The sequence below is a fragment of the Diadema setosum genome, chromosome 9 (genome assembly GCF_964275005.1).
Source record: "Diadema setosum chromosome 9, eeDiaSeto1, whole genome shotgun sequence".
NCBI classification, from domain to species: domain Eukaryota; kingdom Metazoa; phylum Echinodermata; class Echinoidea; order Diadematoida; family Diadematidae; genus Diadema; species Diadema setosum.
Window position 1 is genome coordinate 1030363 of NC_092693.1, and position 21976 is coordinate 1052338.

At 37.8% G+C, this 21976-nt stretch overlaps 1 protein-coding gene across 1 annotated transcript; it reads right to left on the minus strand.

The window, feature by feature from the left end:
* Positions 1–283: 283 nt before the first annotated feature.
* Positions 284–19738, minus strand: LOC140233424 (thiamine-triphosphatase-like). The gene is made up of 2 exons (XM_072313533.1): positions 19077–19738; positions 284–409 (listed from the first exon to the last, which is right to left on the minus strand). Exons 1-2 carry the CDS (start codon positions 19654–19656, stop codon positions 330–332), a joined length of 660 nt encoding a protein of 219 aa, XP_072169634.1. The 5' UTR covers positions 19657–19738; the 3' UTR covers positions 284–329.
* Between the last annotated feature and the right edge of the window lie 2238 nt (positions 19739–21976).

Genomic DNA, 21976 nt, shown 5'->3' on the forward strand with positions numbered 1-21976 from the left:
AAGAAATATCAGCTTTGTGTGGGTGATTACCTCCATAGCTTATCTATCCCTCATTCAAATATCATATGCATGATGGGAAAACATTCGTGGTATGCTGGTATGACAAGGTTTATCCCAAGGTCTCACTTATTATCTGTCTTTATTTCCTCATGCACCTGTCACTCCATCATGCACTTGCTTGGGTCAAAGGTCATAGACCCAGCTATTTAATGAAACATCCCTCATCAACATCTCTGTACATAGTACGTTCAACTATAAAGAAGCATAATCATCTGTAATATGTGTACGTACTTGTGGGCAATTTTTGGGGGCGAGTTTGAGTTGGGCATTTACATGCAGTTTGAGATGAAGGAGGTGACATCAAGGCCCAGGTACTGATCGGGACAGAGAGAGGCCAAGTCTTGCATTCCTGCAACGGGAGACAAAATGCAGAGGATAGCTCAGGAAAACAAGTCCAGGTAATGACTACCTCTCAAAAACAGTAAAACAACAGATAACATCCTGCAATGATAATCACCCTTGTTCGCAAGCCACCATAGCATCAGCTAATACCCCTTTCCCGCTGAAGGAAATCTTCCCCGGGTGCCCCCGGGGGCACCCGAGGAACCCCGCAGTGTGAAAGGAATCTCGGTTGAAACCTAGGGGAAGCCTAGGTGAAACACCGATTAAATTTTGGGCATTTTTTACCCTAGAAGCGTCCTTGGTAAACACCGATTGTTCACCGGGGAACCACCGGTGGTTCACCGAGGAACGCCCAGCGTGAAAGGTTGTCTCGGTGAAACACCGGGGGAAATATGCAAATTATGTCAAAGCTTATGTTTTGTTTCTGGTCATGCACACGTTTTTCGCTAGCTATCGCGCTCTCCCAAATTAATCCACACGTAATTCGTGTATACCCATGTAAATACACGCACGACTACAGGAGTATGTCGTTCGTGTGACTTTCACAGCCGCGACGGCATTGTTGTACAGTATTGCATCTTGGTGTTGTATCGTCTACGCATGCCGTATACAAATAAACTGAGCTGATTAGTTAGAGTGTACTCGAGTTGCCGTGTCTTCTTCTTGTTCTTTGATTCCTCTTCCAGTCTGGTACGCTGATGAGTCTCATCCGTCTTCGTACTCGACTATACTGCTGCGATTGCAACTCACATCACTCGGTTTCTGAACAGTCCGAGTTGATTCAGAAGCATCAGTGACACAATGATAGCAAATTCCATTCTATATTTTTTCTCTTTTTTTGTATACAATAATGAGCTGCAAATATTGCGAATTTCAACACTGAGCAATGAAATGAAGGCCCTCCGAAAATGCGAATTACGATCGATAGAGGTGATATAGAGAAGTTACGAGTATACGAACCACTACGCACTGTAGTACAGTATCCACCAGACCATGTTCAAATTGGCGCGCGAATCGCGCCATTATTACACACTTCAGCTGGGATCGGCCGCGGTGCGAGCAGAAAACACATCTAGGGGAAAGTTGCATAACAAAATTCACCGAGAGCATTGTCGTTGGTGTGAAACGACGGCAGTGAAAATTTCACCGAGAGGTTCCCCAGTGAATTCACCGGGGAATCCAACGGTGGTTCACCGAGAGGGGCAGCGGGAAAGGGGTATGAGTTTCACTTCTGTATGGCAATGCTTGGGTGGCTAGCAGACATCCAACGGCGTCATTCACACAGAAAAAAATAGTGGGATGTCAATCGCAATCCAAATACAAAGATTTTGGCACCCATTCAGATGGACAGAAATCTCTGCAAAAATTTGTCAACCAAACTGCGCATGAGTAAAATCTACCACAGTGGTGACCATTGCACTTGTGTTCATGTACTGCTGTGATGTTAGTTTTTAATGACGGGATGCAAAAAAAAAAAAAAGAAAGAAAGAAATCTCTTTATTTTTACTCACTTGTCTGTAGTGTAAATTATCATCAAATTATCACAATAATTCCAAAATAATCACAAGATTTCTTGGGATTTGGATTGTAATACTCGTCAGGCTATTTAGTGAGAATTTTGTGTCCATACAGGTAAAAATCTTGAGATTTGGATCACAATACAATGCTTGCAATTTGTGTCCTGGTAATTCACATCAGTGTGAATTCAACTATTATTTTGCATCACCATGACTACCTGTTTCTACAAAAGTTATACGTATTCTTCTTTCATCTATACTTACTATTGGCTGCATTTATAAACCTTCCCATCTTTAAAACATGTTTCAATACCCATTATCGAAATGTGTTTGCAAACATCTTTCGGATTGCGTTTTTCGAGCTCTTGCATTTATCTACTCTGTTGTGAGTCTAGTGGGAGGCCTTGTCACTGCACATCTCCACTGCGCAGGGGGGCCCAAGAAGAGGAGATAGGTGGCAGTGGTTGGCTTAGGCAGGTCTAAAGCTATAAATGCATTTCAAATTGACTTTATCAACCCTACAGAAATGCGTTTCTGGCTGTAACGTGTTGATGATCGCACTAGTTTTTCCACATTTCTAACCATGTTTCTAACACGTTTTTCTAACCCTATTACAATCAAAACAGTTTTGCATTTATCTACTACCAAAAACTTCCTGAAAGTTGTTCGGAAAGCTTAATTCTGCACAAGAAGTGAGTTGATAAATGCATCCATTGTGTATAATGTAGGGGATCTCCCTGCTGTTTTGAGAAAGAAACCTTGCAATTTTTTTTATTTCTTTGATAAGGTCATAAACTACATAATGTTAATAATTGTATGTAAAGTGTTTTTTTTCCACATTGTACAATGTTACTTCCATAACATCCTCCTTTCCAGAGGACATACCTGACTGCAAACATAGATTACAGTCTTTTATTACTATAAGGCAGAAACACTTCCTTTAACTGCAGTCTTCAGCAGAATCAACAAAATTGTGGTTTATAGTGCAAAATGAAGATGTGCTGTCTAACGCTCATACATATGTCCTTCCAGTAATGTGAAAAAAGGGATCACTTTCAGACCTGGCAATTTTATACCTTGGAGAAGCCAACCATAATTTTACCTGTTTATCCAGAAAAGAGCTTCTGTTTGTTTCTTTTTTTTTCTGACCTAACCTATCAAAGATTGAATTGCAAAGGTCAGGGTGAAATAGGTGCAGTGGGAAAAGGATGGTAAAGTGCACGAATGCAGCATTACAGACGTTAGTCACTGGATTGACAAGATAACCAGTTAATACCTTATGCACAAAACTAACAAACAGTCAAAATGAACTCAGAGGACTCTAACGTAATCTTTCCTAAGTATGATATGATATCACAACAGTCTTTTAAACTCTTTAATGGGATAACTGCTGTACTGAGAAAATCAGGGACTGATGTTTTACATCCACTTAGGGAATGATTATCTTTGAATAATACTTCCTGGTGTCTCTATAGTTGATATATATTTAACCCATTGAAGATTAGTTCCAAGTGTACTTGGGCAGGTGACAATGGGAAATGCATGTTATGGCAGAATCAGCCTGTCCTCAATGGATTAATCACCTCAAGCCCTACAAGTGGGACTGATGTTCTGTAGCTTGAAAAGAAAGAAAGAAAGAAAGAAAGGGAAAAAGAAGAAGAAGAAGATGAAGAAAAAACATTGCAAAGACTGTCAAAAGGGAGAAGTCAAGAGTGCTAGACAAACAACCTGTACACAAAGGCCATCTGACCACAAGGGTCTGTGTTTGTATACAGTTTCACTAGGCACAGTTTGCACATGCAAGAGCAGTGTACATTCCATGGGAAAAAAGATAACTGTCTTGCATCAGTGGTAAAACTACAAAACCCAGTGCAGCCGAGTGATCCATTCAGTAATTCCATCAAAGTTATCAGATGAAATGGAACTGATCCTACCAATTAGACGAATTCTAATCCAATCAGGCATATCCCTGTCGGTAGGTTTGTAAGCTGCAGCTCTACTTCTCAATCTCCATCTCTCTGTATGGTAAGGTACTAAATATGCATGAAAACGGTGTGTCCCTATGGAAATGTACAGTAAGCCACAGCAAGAATGCAAATTGCCTAAGATGGAACCATCAAATATTAATTGCATTGAGGTAGCTAAAGGTAATCACCTCCATTTCAAGGCCTTGGAGGCATCATAGTCAAAGATGCATGGTTTTTAGTATCATTTGCTACTAAAACTGATGTAAGTGTGGAACATTTTCAAAATGATAAAAGAACCTTTCATCTTGAATGTAGAAATTCTTGTCAGGAAAGTTTTTCTCACTTTTTACTAAACTTTATCTGAAGACAGTAATTCATGACAAAATGTAACAAGTCAAACTTTAACTCATACTAGTTACAGATCTAACACTGTTTCATTCCTCTAAGCAGCAGGGAACCAATTTTATTGCCATAAAATGTACTTGGGAAATCCCCTCAACGGATACCCAATCTGACTATTGTGCACTGTGGAACAAAATTAAGTAAACAAGGAAAAGCTTTCAATTTCCACATAGTCATTTGATTGCACAAGTCATTCTCAGACCAACATATACGGAAATTCATCTCCCAAGAGTTTAGAAAAAACACAAGTCTTAAACCAAACAGTGAGGTGAAAGTGAAATCGAACTATAGTGTATATCATTAAAGTTATACCAGTTTAAATAGATTAACAAAAGGCTTCAGGAGCTGGTAGGGGTTTGGGGAGGGGGTAAGATATAATGATACTCCACATACTCCACAGGGTCACTCAACCATACATCCTAACAAGTACAACATGTACACACTGTCACCAAGTTGTGACAAATACAAACACCAACAGTATGAGTTTTAAACTTCAGATTGCTCACTTCTTGCTGAGGTTTGAATACATGCTCTCTAGGGCTGCGATTATATACCTTGAGAAAGAGAATCACATTTCAAAATGCGTTTTGAATGGCGTTTACGATGTGGTATGAAACGTAATTCTTGGGGTGCCGAGTTTAATCATCATATATAGCAATTCGAGTGTTGTCACTGCAGAGCTGCTTTGCATCGTTTGATCCAGGTAGATGAGGTCAACTGAAACTGATCAATCACGATCTTTTGTAACTGACGTCATGTCTCCTGCAGGTTAACCTTAGCAACTCGAAGATATAAATGTGTTTCAAAATGGCGTTGCGTTTATCTAATCGCAGAAAGGCGGTCATGGTCTCAAATGCTTTTTGAATGGCGTTTCAAATCAGCTTTTCCAAACATGTTTGAAAACACGGTTGCTTTTATCTATTGTCTGAATATACCTCATTTAGGATTGTGATTCTGCCTCAGAAAATTTTTAGATGAATGCACCCTAGGTCATATAATGAGCATATATGGAAAGCAAGAATATCCATATTTTAAAGTTACTTTTTTGTTGGGGGAGACTTTAAAACCACTAGCTAGTTTCATTCTTATCCCTCCGCTCAATAGTTTATAGTTCACAACATAAAACATCATTCAAGGAAATACTTTCTTCCATTGTCAAACTCCATATTTTCCTCGACATGTATCTCTTGGATACCTTTAATATCGGAATTTGCATAGAGGGTCAAACCCTCCTGGAACAGGGTCCCATTTCATACACCTTCACCCCAGGGCTATGATTATCTCCCTTCTCCCTGGAGTAATATGATTAACCAGCAAGCTTTGTGAATAAGGCAAAGCTCTGCCAATCAGCGCCATTTTGGCGTTCACACTTGAACACGATGACCCGCAATTTCAAATTCAACAACGTCTTATCTCAGCATTTTACCAGGTGAGTCATATAATGAGGCCATTTTCAGCATTTTATGACTCATTGCTACAACTGAAACTTTTGCAAATGTAAGCTGAATTCTTATGCTGAATTCTGTAGAATGGATGGTTGACAAATGATTATCAAAAGGAAACCCCCTTCCTCTAAAGGTTTGATGTCTAAATCTCAAACTCTGAAGAATTCTTCTATTTCTTATCAAGTTGAAATGAAACCACATGATGTACACTTACAATTCTAAATAATTTTTCTTATTTGCTATGATGACTGTCATCATAGCAAATAATGAACTGTTTCAGATGGTTATATAGCCCCTTTCTTAGCAACTTCATTCATTTGAAAAGCACATTTTTAAAACACACCCCTACCCAAAAGAAAATATATTGATGCTGCCCCAAAACTTGAGGATCAAAACATTTTGATAAAAGGTACTAAATCCATAAATGACTCACTGTGTGTGTGTCTCTCTCTCTCTCTGTGTGATACTGGATGAACACAGAAAAAAAAAATAAGTCTGAAGTATTACGATAGTTGGTATGTGAAATCATCTGTTACTCATACTTGCACCAATTGTAAGTGTGGAATATTTCCAGGTGGGGGAAATGGTTATGAACTCCCTGTAAACAAACTGCAAATGATATATAAAATATTTTGTAGATATCCCAATCTATATAATATAATACAAAAGTACTCCTGTTTGATAGCAATAAATCATTACAATTCATACATGGTGTACAAAGTGTATAGATTATTATGGAAATCACAACACAGTCAAACTCTTAATAAGGACATCAACTAAAGGCCAGGTCACACTGCCCAAAAGTCGCGTAAACGCATGAATCCCGCAAGAAATTTGGTTGTATGTGATTGTCCGTCAAGAATTTTTGCTGATTTATGCGATGAAAATCACCGAAGAATTGCACAAGAACTGTGGAAAGATCAGGCAAAAATCACTAACAAACCACGCACTTTCAGCGCATAGGCATGCAAAGGCCCCAAATGAGCCGAATTCGTGGTTGTGCGCGACGACTTAGGCCCACGGAAAACCATGCATTATCTGCGCATTATCACTAATGAACAGCGTATGAATTGCGCATGATTCGCGCATGAACATGATAGCGGCAACATTTTTGCGAAAGATCACTGATATTCCACGCATATTTTGCACATTGTTCGCATAAGAACTACACAACTACGCAAAAATTATGTAAAACAGTGCAATACTGCGGAAACTTTTACGCGAAGCCGAGTTTTGAGCTGCTCAAAACCTGGAATCGTGTAAAGCGCTGATCCGTCACACATCAGCGGACAACTACGAAGGTTTCACGTCAGACAAACTCATGAAATGCGCAAATCGCGCATGTATCGTGTAAGGCTCGAATTTCTTACGTGATTCATGCATTTACGCGACTTTTGGGCAGTGTTACCGGGCCCTATGAATTGTTAAAAAGGGAGGGCGTTACACATTGCAGTCATTGATCCCTTTCTATGCCAGAGACTTTGGACAGTGCATACAACAATGAGTTTTCTGTGCCAATTGTCACTCAAAGCACACAAAGGGTTAACAGTATGTTCCTAAAATCTCCATTAGCAGACATATGGACAAAGTACATACTTAATGATGATCACTGAATTTTCCCTACCACTATTGAATGCAAAAACTCAAATTGCTGGCAGCACTATTTAATTCCATAACAATATGTTGACAATGCTGTGCCAGTGCACAGCTCATGCAAAATTTGATTGTACAGTTAAAATCATCAAGCACTATCTCTATCTCTAAACTACCATAGGTTTGTAGATTCTCTCAGCAATTGTTACCCGCTGGGAAAAGAAATATTCAATGTAAGCTCTGAAAATGTATTTCTGTTGTGAAATGATGATGTTTTAGTCATGACAAAATGAAAAGAAGAGAAGATATAATCACTGCATATATGCTCTGTACATGTCTGCTGCGCAGTAACTCTGCATTACAAGAAGTGCACAATATTGAAAATGTGACCCTGTTTGACCTCCGTGTGTTGCGCATGGGTGCGTAAGATATACCTCATTCATTTGCGCGTAGCGTAATGCCAGTGTACTGACCTGACTGCTGGTGACAAAATGTTCACATTAATATGCGATAGGGGAAATTCCACCTGTGGATGTACAATGTAATTAGTATAAAACCCTCTGAGGATCATCCACACAATATCATTAGAATCAGGTACAAACTGGTTTTGTTCGAGTTGATCACAGCTTGCCTCAAGCTGGCTCAGAATATCCTCTACCTTCTCTTTTGAGATATCACATTTTTTTCCTCGAATGTTTGCTTTTTCAGAAATTGTGTTAATTGAAATTCAAATGTTCACAGAAAACTATGAAGTCCATTATTCTGAGATACAAGTATGTGTATATCCAAAAGCCCTTGTTGTAGTTGGTTTATGGATTTCTACAATACAATGTTACACATGAATGCATTTCTTTCCATACTCTGCTTATTCCCCTGGATATGAAGCTTACTACCTTTGATTAGAGAGAGAAAAAAAAAATCCCTCTCCTCTAATAGTGTAATGAACTTGACGGAGAGGGCAATGAAATTTCTTAATTAAATAATAGGCTGCTAGCTGGTCACATATTTGGAACTAATTTGTACTAGTGTAGTGGGCCTTTCATTAGCAGAAATTAACTGCACGCATACAAAACATAATGTTCAATATAACAAGGGTAAGACAGCCTATCACACTGCTGTACACATGACAACTTGTCAGGCTGTAAAACAAACTCAGAAGCTGTCTTTTCGTGATGTTTGAGGAGTCCAAAGTACAAGAGACATTGGAAGTGCTATAGAGGAATTCAACACTCTTGATGCTTGTACATGTGACAGTGAAACAAGCATAAACCAACATATTTCATATGTAAAACAATCAAAAAATAAAATGTCACCAGCATGTTATACAACTTTTTTTTTTATTACAAACACTCACAGCAATTCTATTGATTATTTAGACTTGATATTTTTACAAATCAATGCCAAATCTACTGTATGAACAAGAACTACACACAAGTCTTAATTTGTATACTGTAAATGTGGATATTTTTGCACAAGTAATTTTTTTTTTTTGTACTGGGCCAAGTGAGATAAATTTCATGTATTTTTAAATATGTGTTATAAGGACATTACATAATGGTATATGTAACTTTGTATGCTTTTATTCTCACACTAGTTTCTAGTCTTGCGAAATGAGAGAAAATTTCCATTTCTACAGTAGGTTCTTGATACATTCTTAAAATACAAAAAATCCCTGTAAAATGACTCTAAGCTCACTCATTTGTTAATTACATGTATGTATGTTGAATCTCTTAATAACTCTGGTAAAAATTATACAAATATCATTGGTAGCTGCTGCAACCAAAACCGCTATTTAATCTGAAAGTATATGAGGAGAGATTCCTTTCATAAACAAGTGTTGTAAGCCATTTCAAGACTAATGATAATAGAAATAGACAAAAACGGATGTTTTTTGCCATCTGAGTTTTCTCCATACATTTTTCTGCATTTCTGAAAAGGGGTGGGGGTGGTGAACTTCATTTCTAGAGTAAAATTAAACCAGACAGAACAGTAAATACACCATAGACCCAACCAATTGGTCCAACATTCAGAAGTTCAAATATTGATTTTAAGTCCCCTTGTCAACAGACTGGAAGATAGCCAAACTCTGTTCTGTACACTCTCAGATGGGCCTTGTCCTTAGTTTTAACAGTACTATACAACAGTTACTCTAGTACCATTTAGTTCAGGAGTAGTTCACAGAAATTTGTGTCATAATTCTAACCCTGCAAATGTGAGCAAGCCCGTAGCCAGGATTTTTCAAGGGGGGGTGCGGTCACTAAAATAACGGACCTTCGGTACCAATACCAATGATCACACACACACACACACACACTCACACACACACAATTATATATATATATATATATATATATATATATATATATATTCTTTGGACGACCGAACTACAAAAGTTGTATAAGAATTTGCGTGCAAAGCGCGCCGCAAATTGTGAATTTTGACTGTTTTAATGACGTTTTAAAGTCTCGAGGAAATTTGTATTTTTGTCTGTTGCATGCAATCGCGTTACGGTATTTCATCTAGGAAATAGTAAAAACTCATTTTGCCAGGAAGTGGCAAAGTCTGATTGTGTTCGAGACTCTGCGCGCATAGCGCGCCGCAAAATTGAGAATAGTGATTTTCCTGGTGTTGTTTTAACTTTTATTTTTTCTATTGTATACCCGCGTTAGCAGGCCTGAAGCCTGGTATGCGAGTTTGTCAAAAACGAAAATAAATAAGAAAATTTTTAAAACAAAATGAATTGTAAATGTGAACCATTTATATTTTGCCTCCTTGTGGTAGGATATTTCCAGCATTTCCGAACTTTCAAATAATCATTTCAGATTTAATAATATTAAAGGTAGTAGATCCGATTCGCAAACATCTCCAATATCAGTCAAATGTCATATTAACCATCATGCTAAGAAGGTTTTCTTTGTGAAATTTGGAGGTCAGTGAAATTCAAAAATTAAACATCCGTTAGCCATTGGAAGAAGTTGAGTGCAAATTCAGACCTCAGGCTTAGTGCTCAGATGTTTTCCTATTTGATTTGATCTGTCTTACTGTGCACACTAAGATACATACTGGAATGGTTATTTCTTATTTATTAAATTATAGTAGCATATTTGGTTACTAGCTGTCTCTAGGCATTTTCGAATTTGGGCTACAAAGAGATCCACTACCTTTAAGTTAGAAGAGAGATAAGTAAATAATGATAAAATAAACAAACAAAAAAGAATGAGTTTCTTTTGTAGTACTATCTGACAAACTTTTTACTTTACCATTTTACTTCATGGCTCAGCACTTTCCATTCTCTCTCATACCCTCTTACCCATTACATTTAAATGAAATACAACTAAAATGAGTTTGCGTGCCTGCATAATACTCTTTGGAAATTATAAGTGAGAATGTTCTTAGGTTTTGGCTCACTTTAAAATGAGAACCAATAGAACTGTCACAACATGAGAAAATGTATAAGTAATAAGCAACAGTACATTTCCGAATTTGGCCTGCAAAGAAATCCGCTACCTGTAAGTTAGAAAAGAGATTAGTAAATAATGATAAAATAAACAACAAAAAAGAATGAGTTTCTACCGCCGTATCCAGAACAGAGCCTGAAACGGTGCAGGCTCAAGAAATCGTTTGTACTAATACGTCTTGAAGTACTGTGTGATACTGTTGACTCAAACTTTTATAAAGCTGTAAGTGAGAATTTTAACCCAATCCGGCTCAATACCTGTCTTTTTTATGAAAAATATGAATAAAGAATGTAAATTAAATAACGACGCGTCACAATGCAGTCTAACGCTCTCACAATGTTATCATACATAGGGTTTTTCCCTGACTGTTTTTACTCCGGAGCTCTTGCAATATTCAGGCTTTTGTAATACTATCTGACAAACTTTTTACTTTACCATTTTACTTCATAGCTCAGCATTCTCTCTCATACCCTCTTACCCATTACATTTAAATGAAATACAACTAAATTGAGTTTGCGTGCCTGCATAATACTCTTTGGAAATTATAAGTGAGAATGTTCTTAGGTTTTGGCTCACTTCAAAATGAGAACCAATCGAACTGTCACAACATGAGAAAATGTATAACTAATAATTTGTTGGAACCGTAAGCAAATGCCAGCTGAAGGCGAGTAGGCAAGTGTGTTTAAAAGCATTAGATTATGCACGGAGATCGTACAGTTACTTGATAGATGATCTTTTCTCGAATGTTGGTACTAGCAAAAGGGCTAGAAAAAGCAGCTATTATAATTCGTTAGGCATGCATAATGGCCCAATGAGTGTTACAAGAGAACTGGAGTAAGACAGGTCTTTCATTTTGTTTTGTCTCTCCTGATCATTCGTAAGAAATGCTAATTCATGACCACCTTTTCACAATTTGATTGGAGCATGCATTCATAATGGAAAATAGTTGACATAATAATCTATCCCCAGGCATTATCATGCCAACATGTACTTATATATACATGTACTATATCTTTGTGAGACGTAGATATAAAATGTCTCAGGTTTTCGATTATAGTAATTTCGAGGAAATTTCTTTAATTTTTATCATATATGTAAACTTGAGGCTATTAGATTTTCATCCACTTACCTCTGTTCCTGTGAAAAAATGCAAGTGTCAACCTCAATGTCATCCACAAATCGCACGTACTCGGGCGGCCAGTGGAAAAAAAAAAACACCGGTCACACGCGCCAAGGGCCATGGCATGCAGTGCCAATATAATAATAGCTCGCACAAATTGATACATAACATTTGTGTTTGTGTGCATGGGGATGATCCGATGGTTCATACAACAAAAGGGTTTCGTACAATTATCTTTAACATTGTTAAACGTACTCTTCCACATTTACGTAGCATATAATGTGTCTTTATATCTATTTGGATTGTTATCTTGAAAATTGCTAAAAACCGTTATTATGAAAAAGTGGACCTTTCAGAATTTGGGGGGGGGGGGGGGTGCGTATGCACGCGACGCACCCCCCAAAAAAACTGTTTTATTTTGCACATGAAAACCCAAACTATAATCCAATTATTCTTTTATTTATTAAATAGAAATTAAAATTAAATGCTGGCTTACCTGAAATCCCGTCTCTCGAGTACTTTATAACATGCTTGTAAGTTGTACCTATACTGCGCGGTATCGCTGTGTGTGTTGACCATCAATACACTCAATGTGCAGAATCTTCGTGTGTGCATGGGCGCAATAGCTTTGTAACACGCGGCGAGTTCAAAACATTTCCTTGCGTGGTTAATTTCAAGTGACTTTTCAAAACATTTTCGCGTGATGTTAAATTCCCGGTTCAATTGCAAAGCGCGAAAAAAAAACCACCGCGAAAGAAACCACTTTTACAGTATCCATACGACGTATATTCGTGTCTGAACGCTCTCATATCCATATGTTGCATGAGTAGGCGGGCTTATTTGCAGCGCGCGCCGAGCTCACGTATCTGCGGTGCGCACTTATAACGAGCAGTTGACATATTGATTGTGATGTAATAATGATCTGGCGTGAACTAGCAAACTACCGGATGAATCCAAGGCAAAGTATAAATGCTATGCGCAAAGCCTGCGTAAATTACGTACTGCGCATGGAAGAGAATCACGTCTACTCAAGAAATATCACTTGTGCGCTAGGTCAGAATGCTCGAATACGATTATCGTATAACCAGGTGCTGTGTCTGAATGCTCTCATATCGAAACGTCGTATATCCATACGTGTCATATGAATATACGATAACTCAGTGTGTCTGAAAGCGCCACAAGTCACACTTAATGCATAATCCTGCGATACAAAGGCTGTTAACAGCATCCACAAAGCTTACCTAAGGCTTGCTTCTACATAGTAACAAAATAATGAATGCAAAGTGGATTCAAGTTATGAAATACATTATGTCTAGGTGGATGGAATAACCTGCTAGCTAGTGGGGAAAATGTCCCTAAATGTCAATATACAATGTATGTTAGCAAGACATGTTAGTATTAAACAGGCCTACTGTACGAGCTGAAATTTTCGCGGTGGTTTTATTTTCGCGAATTTCGCAAATCGCCTTTGAACCGCAAAAATAACAACATGCGAAAATAACAACGAGCGACTAACTAAGTTCAGTTAGACCCTCGCAACCACGAAATTAACAACACACGAAAATGTCCTCCAAGTAGCAATTCGCGAAAATATCTGTACGCGAAAATTTCAGCTCGTACAATATTTCCTTCTTCTTTTTTCTGTGAGAGCACAAGGTATTTTCAGTGCCAGTGTATAAGGGTAAACATACAGATTGTGTACTCCATATTGATCTCTTTAAACATTTTGATATTATATTCCTGTTCTGATAAAAACACTAATAATGTGACACATTGTTTTGCTTTAAGATTTGAAAACTATATTTTGGTGAAGCATTGTTTATATTTCATTTGTGATGATTTAAGGTATTTCTCCATCATCCATCAACAACATTGTTTCTGGGACATGTTCCTTCAGTATCAAACAGAAGGTAATTTTTACCTTACAGGACCCTAAATATATTGGGTGAAACACACATAAAGGCAATTTCACGGTTGATGGAGCTAAAAACAAAACAAAACAAAACAGACTTGTAAAGTGTTATTTCTACAAAGAATGCAAAGTATAATTTCATGAATAGATCCAGGTCATTTATCACTATAAAGCCATCTGCGCTTGTACATAATTGTTTTTACATGGCATTCTGTAAATTACACAAACTGTGCCTTGCCATACAATACTACAGTCATATGTTACCTACCTTATTTCAGTTCAACTATTCAAATGTCAAAAGAGACAATTTTTTCACACTTTTACATGAAATAATTCATCATGACTGTAATTATTCTGACATGGTTCATTACAAACAATCAAATCACTTAACATCAGTGTTCTACACTGCAAACTGTAATCAAGTCGTCTAATGGGGCAAAAAATGGTGATGCTATAAAATTGCTGTGGTTAAAATGCATCTAATGCAAACTCATTTATTATCTCTAGCAACACAAACTTGGATAATTGATAGCTGAAGAATACAACATTTAGTTTCTATTTCTCAGAAGCATCTAGATACAATTCAAATGCACAGACAATATGCCAATGTTGTGAGTCACAGCACCTTAAGTGTCTGTCTTTGAAGCGGGCAATTTTCAAAGATTTTTGCGGACATCATGACATGCTATACATACTTGAATATTGGTTACATATTGGGTTCTCTAAAAATTTGATTCCTTGTATCTAGGAGTTTACCTTTTTTTTTTTGGTTATATTTTGCATGAAGCAATTGACTTGGTTGTGGTCAGGTAATAACCAATGATATTCCCATGTGCAGTTGTATTGTATACACCATATATTTAGTGAGTCTAATTTTCATTAGTTGGGACTTTCCAACAATTTGCGAGTGGTTAAATTTGCTACTGTTGAGTACAGAAATGAATGGAGAAATGTATGTATGCATGTTGCAACCACATTAGGATCAGAGTAAATATTTTGGCATGTTGTAAAACTTGCTAATAGCACCTGACTCACAAAATTCATGAAAATAAAATTGTGTGCAATATATGGCATATGCAGTATATGTTTGTAATTTACTTTACCCTGATCAGGAAATTGGCATAATGAAGTGTGGACTCAACAGCACAAATGGAGTTATAGGAGCTAGCAAATTCAAATTATTTATAATTTTCACAAAAGATCTAATAGCACAGTTTCTTTATTGGATTATCTTGCTCGCTAGAGAATTATAAGGTAATAAAATTATAATCATTTGAATACTAGCTACCCCTCAAATTATGTCCCACACATATATCAAACCCATGGTATTAGCTGTCCAAGCTACACAGCTGCACATAAAATGCTCAAATATTATGTAGGCACAACACAATTCTTCCTAATTGAATGTTGTCCTAATCACATGACACTTTCTATACAATTTTCCTATTTTTTCATTATTTTCACAGAAAATGTCATATTCCAGGAGGAATCTAATGCCCACATATCATACAATGGTTGAAAATGGTTTCAAGACTTAGTCCCTACAGAAATCATCTAAATGAAACAGTTTTACAATTCTCTGCATACACGTACACATTCTGGTCATATGTCCAAGACATTTGTCCTAAGGTGACTACCTACCTGTACATGTATAGCTGTTATGAATTAAGATAATAATGAACCATAGAATGATACCTTGATAATAACTGACAACCAGGAAAAAAAGAAAGAAAAATCTTCAATTACAAATAAAAGTAGCCCAAGACAGCTTTTCTTCTGTTACCACTGGGAGAATCTCACAAAGGTGATATACTGACCTCGAGTTGGGCACAACTTTCTACTAATCATATTATCATGATCGAAGGGCTGAAATATTGCTTTTATCCAACAAATTTTGTCCAAATTTTCTTCTTCTTTCCAATAAAGATACTTTCTTGAAAAAATTAATCATCGTTTACAAAGCATTCTTTGAGATACCAACCTTTCATACATATTGTTTCATGTCTGCATCTCTACCAGCATTTCATTACCATTCTCCCTAAATAAAGAACATTTCATGGTATTTGTATCACAAGGAAACAGGTAAGAAGAGGTAGAATCTACTGCGTCTATGTGTCCAATCACGCTCATAAATGGAGTGAGCAAGTTACGTAAGACGGGAAAGGATAATGCCCGGGAAGTGAACACACATCCTGTTGTGATGCAGCATGACCAGCAAAGAAAAACAGAGAGAAGAACTATGTACTGGAAAATGTTTTCATGCTAAAATCATAAATACTGGAAAAATATCTTAGATGATTAGACAGTCAAATATCTACTCCTACCTATGTAAGTGTATTTGTATCAACTTTATCGATACCCATTTTGAAACAAATTCATCATTGAAGCTATCATGTGTATGTTGTCTGTCATCAAAGTGCTTTAGTTCCACTACTCTCACTAAAAAGAGAAAATTATTTGATTGGGCAAAGTAAAAGAAAGGAGTGGCTGCAGCAAAGGAAAAAGATCACTATCATGCATTAGCACAAACAGAGATTATAACATAATGCTTGACAAATTACACAACCACTGTTTGTCGGACACAACTGACAGGCAACATTGTACTCGCTCAACATTGAGTTCAAGGTTCCCCAGGCAAGAAGACTTGGGGATAAGATTTTAATTGAACGGAAGCCAAAAACACCCCCCTGATTAAGAATGTGTCATAGCCAATGTTTTTCTCAACACTTCTTGTGGGCTAAGGATATTTCATACTGTAGCTTTGGACTTGGTGGTGTTGATACCAAGGTGTTTAATTTCATGTGGCATGAACTGAAGAAGATACATTAAATATCATAGCTGTACCTCTTACATTTGTTGAATTTCATTAACCAATGAAATTTTGGCTATGGCAACGAGGCCACTCCACAAGTTTGACATTAGGTCTGTTTCATCAGATTGGAGTTTCAAATTAGCACATGTTTTTGTGGTTAGGATATTAGCCTAATGTCAAATTAACCCCTTATTACTGAAATGAAGATGCAAATAGTGTGCACTTTGATAAGGCAAATTTTTCCCAAAATCTTGGTCAAGTTTGTGAAATAGCACTCTTTTTGGTTTGCGTCTCCACATTCCCGAAATTCAAATCATGCGCTAAGCCCACAGAAGAGTTCTGTAGAGTTTTGTGGATGTGCAAGCCGAGCAATGATGCAAAATACACATGCGCCAATTTTGGGCTAATTTCCCAAGTAGGCTGTTTTCGAGCTGATGAAGATGCATATTCATAACATTGGACTATTTTCTTAAACTGCAAAATAGCCCCCTAGTTTGAATTTCAGTCTGATAAACACACGCCTGTAGTCCTGCAAGTTTGTGGGGAAAATGTGGACTCTTTGATTTCTGGATTTCCATAATTGGTTAAAACCCCCAAACAAATATATTTCACAAAGTGCTGACTTCTGAAGCTGGTCATGACCAAAGGACTTGGTAGGTGATTGCCTAGAACAACACACACATTGTTTTAGTACTGCAGGCAGTTTTTGAGCCTCCTCAAATGGGATCGAAAGCCTGCTCAAGAAAGTGGTCTCTTGTCTGTATACTTGCTTTGGCCGCCTGCCTAAAGCTGGCCCTGACTAGCTCCATTTCCATGGTGACCAAATTCCCCTGCGCTAAACGGTGCAATTTTTTAATTTCTCACATCACCACTAACATAATTGAGTTTATAAGCGGTGGTCAGTCAGGATAGCTGGTTTGTTTACGTTAGCTGGCAACAACCTTCAGTTATTATAACTTCTGGATCAGAAAAAAAAAGCTAATCTCAAAATCCATAGCATTTATACTGCAGCTGAGGCTCTTTGAGGCTCCTACAGGAGGCTCTGGAACCACCCCCTATGGGTATTTTCTGAACATGATCTGATCAGATCTCCTTTTCTGAATTCCATCTGTCTGTACTGAGCTGAAGGGCTGCTTGAGGCTGCTTGAGAAAACTTCAGAAGCACCTTCTTGCTTTTTATGCATGGGATAACTTGAGTCTCCTGGTACATCAGGCAATTCTTGCATACAAGGCTTAAGTGCAGTTATAGAAACTACCACATCAGTCAAATATTTTCAGTCTTCACCTGCATTAAACTCACACGAAAGGAAATATCTGCCGACACTGGATCAAAATCAGGATCAGATCACAGGAATCAAAAGTTTCTAAGACCTCTGCCACTTATCTTCACTTTCTTAGTTAAAAACAAAGAAACAAGAAACGAAGAGTCACCTTGCATGGGGTAAGTATAACTTTCCCCATCATCAAACTTTTATGACAGCCTATACATCTGTGTATGCAAAAAACAAAGACTGTTTGATGTGGTTGAAATGGTACTCTTACACAACTACAATATAAATGATCTAGAAAGTTTTGAAAATATTCTAACAAACTCGCAAAATACACATTTTAAAATAAAAATAGTTTGCAGAATACCCAATGCTGTGTGAATTGTTCACTTAAATGGTGTACATCATTGGATGTTTCCTGCGTCGGTAGGGTAGCATATTTTGCATAAATAATTAAATAAATAAATAAAATGAATACACAGATAGACAAAGAAATAAATATCTAAATAAATAAACGAATGAATAAATATCTAAATAAATAAATAAATAAATACATAAAAATTACTGACAAACATTGAGGAACAATCAACTCACCATACTGATTACCGTGTACACACTGCTCAAGCATACTGAAATCTTTTATAAAGTCTGAATTGTATTTAATACAAGATACAAAAAAAACAAAAACACCCACTCTGCACATCATTTCTATGTAGCTAGACCAACACAACAGTCTATGGCAGTTTACTGAGGAACTATATGATGTGCGTACATACGTTGTACAAGGTCTTGTACAACTTGTTTCGTGCTATAAATGTTCAAAGCATGTTAGCCTGACCAGACCGCTGTGCACATAAACGCTTCGTGACAGCGGCTGCATGTAGTTAAAAGCATGTGTGCAGCATCGTGTGATATTTTGCAACTGTGCCAGTCTCATATAGCGGACTATGGCATGATACTGCATCATTTCTTGTTTCAACTGTGCTTTCTGGCCAGTTCAATCCTAGCATTACATAATCTGTTGGACCAAAGATGGTAAAAGTTTAATTTATAAATGTTGTACTTGTACATTGGGTTGGGTGCATTTAAGCATTGCGATCACCAGTCTCTGGCAAGCACACCTGATATCAAGATATAGTACAGTATCTGCAATCAACCTGATTACATAATGTATGTATACCTAGGCTCTCTGCAAGTGTATGGATGTCTGCTATGGCCTTGCTGATCATTTCTCCATCATTTTCTTCAACCATCATCTCGATCTCGCCAACCTGGAACCCAAAGTCCGCTTCGTCAACAGTTACTGAAATGCCCCCTTGAAAGCTGTAATTCTTGCGGTTGCTTGTGAAAACAGCAAATGGTTCCAGTCCTCTCCTCTTTACAAATGTCTCAACAAGCTGAGATTCTGAAATATCTTTGGTGCATTGTTCATTTCCATTGACAACATCTGCATTCTCTGTTGACAAAATGGCCGACAATTGTGCAACAATATCTGTTTCAGTCGTGACCTCCTGATACTGTGTACAATCGGAATCATCTTGTCGATTTTTAGGGGGCATCTTCAACTCCCACTTGCTATTTCTGCACCTCAACCAGTAATCTCGCTTTGTTAAACTGTAATTCTCATCGTCAAAATAACTATCTGAAAGGGTAACTTCCCCGCTGAACGTCCCACCAGCGTTGACAATCTTGGCGCTGGTGTCACCGACCACGAGAAATTTGCGCTCGATTTCAACCATCTTACCTCCCTTCGATGACATATTTCATATCCTTAAACCAGGACGTGTCTCCCCAAAATGACTTGGTTAAAACCACGGGAAACAGAAATACATGCTCCGAATATCAGTTGACAATTTCGTATATTACTGCACACAATATCACCCAGTGCAATGCAGCGTTGAAACCTACTTCGCACGTGTACAACGGTGTTTACATTCCGCAGTGCATGCATAGTCACACATATGCGCGTTTCATGCAAGCCAAGCAGGTCAAACTCTACAACACACGTAGAAGCTGTACAGCAGTCCAGTACGCCATCTCGCTGTACGGCGAGCTTTCACGCACATGTCTGAAATCAAAACGTCACTTCCCGTTGACCCCAATGAGCAGGTGGACTTCCGAGAAATATGATCGGCGGGAGCTACCACCATCGCTCTGATAGGGGAGGGGTAACATAAAATTGAGAGTTCGATAAGTTCTGTGTACGCTATGGCTTGATTATTTTCTTTATTTGACAAATCTGTAAGTTCTTAGAATGATACTCAACAGAATGCTCTGAAAGCATGTCATACTTTCGCTCTAGTTTGATATTCTGCATGCTGTAAAGATGGGAGTACTATGAATCCCCACCGCCCCCTAAGACTTGCGGAGTGGTAGCCGCGATCGGTCGCGCCAGCGCTCTCTGCTTGGTTGGCGCAGCGGAAAGTAAACAAACCACAGCCTTCAGGTCATGTAGATCACGTGATCACGTAACGGTAAAAGATTGCGTAATAGGTAATCCCGGGTATATTCCGTGCTTTCTGTCTCGTGCACGGAGAATGCGTCATAGTCGGTCTGGCACGCCGAGTTGGTGGGTTGGGGAAAACCACGTGAGGAGCCGCTGTTAGCAACCAGACACGCTCTTTTTGTGAACCTCGGCTCTGACTCGGGGAGAAGAATCGGTCCCGTGTGATTCAACACAAGCATCGGAACGTAGTCATTTCAACAAATTAAAGAAAAAATATCACTGGGACAAATTGTGTGTTACAATGTAATTTTCTAGATAAAGTGGCATATAACAAAAGAGACACTAAATGATGCTTTCAAATTTCCAACGTTAATTTGAGTGATGAAAATTTTGTTGGAGCATTTCTCAGACATTTGGGATATTTGATGTGAAAATAAGTAAATCTGAAGTAAATAAACAAATGAATAGATATAAAAGTTAGTAAATGTTAATCATAAATGTGATAAAGATATGTTCATCTGTAGTGAACAACCATGCAAATAAGATGTTTGTAATCATATTATAAATGATTGTGTTTGTATATATATATATATATATATATATATATATATATATATATATATATATACCGGTATATATATATACATATACAAGCCTTCTAAGTCATATATTATAGATGGTAGTGCGATTGAAAAATATGCCACTGTTTTGCTATCACTCGAAGGTCAGACCAACAATTATGTTCATCTTTAAATAAAACATGTCACTAAATATAGCCTTGAACTTGTAAACACGTTTCATGTCAAAACTATTACATCGCAGCGTTGAATGCAATATTCATTACGTCTGTTTGCTGCAAAACAAACTTAGCTGCTCACCAAGTTCAGTAATATTTAGAATTTATGGAATATACTAAGCAGCACTGATAGCAAATATCACCTAAGGTATTGTAAGTTCAATTATACTCTAGGATGGAGTAGATGAAAGAAAGATAGTTCAGGTTTGTGACGTCGATGCGTCTCCACAATCAGGCCTTCACGACCATACAAGAATCATAACCGTCATCATTTCGAAAGTAAGAAAATAAAAAAGTCGGGAAATGTTCGGTGCCTGCCCTCTGTCATAGCGGAGGAATCGAAGAAATACCAAAGACTGCCCCAAAATCTTGACAGATCAGCTATGCAAATGACTTTGCACCTATTACGCATGCTCATTTATTACGCCTCTGCCATTTTGGAAATAATTAGCAAAACAATGCTTCACAGCTCGACTCGCTGGCTCGGCGATCTCGTGTCGAATTCCAGTCTCTATGCTCAATGTGAAGCGCCGCTGAATCATCGAAACTGAAGTTTTCCTCGTTGTGACAGTTCTTCTCCACCAAAGAATTCCGTTCGAGCATCGTTACTTTGACTTGAACCATCGCAGCTTTTGTTGGAAAGTGACTGTGTGTCAGTGATTTTTCAACCATCATTTACATCACTTACGAAATCTTTTCTGACCTTCTAAGACAGCAACGCCACAAGACCGATCTTGGAAGCCCCTTTTCACTTGTCGCTCGCCGAAGCTGGGCGGGCGTAGCAGCCAGAGCGCCGCTGTGACTGTACAGTGCCATGTGTTGCTAATTACTTTCCCCC

Excerpts from the sequence above, each read along its gene's own strand:
- LOC140233424 (XM_072313533.1), bottom strand. The coding sequence starts at position 19,656 with ATGTCATCGAAGGGAGGTAAGATGGTTGAAATCGAGCGCAAATTTCTC. Across the intron at positions 410-19,076 it reads TACACTTGCAGAGAGCCTAG|GAATGCAAGACTTGGCCTCT; the intron begins GTATACATACAT and ends CTCCCGTTGCAG.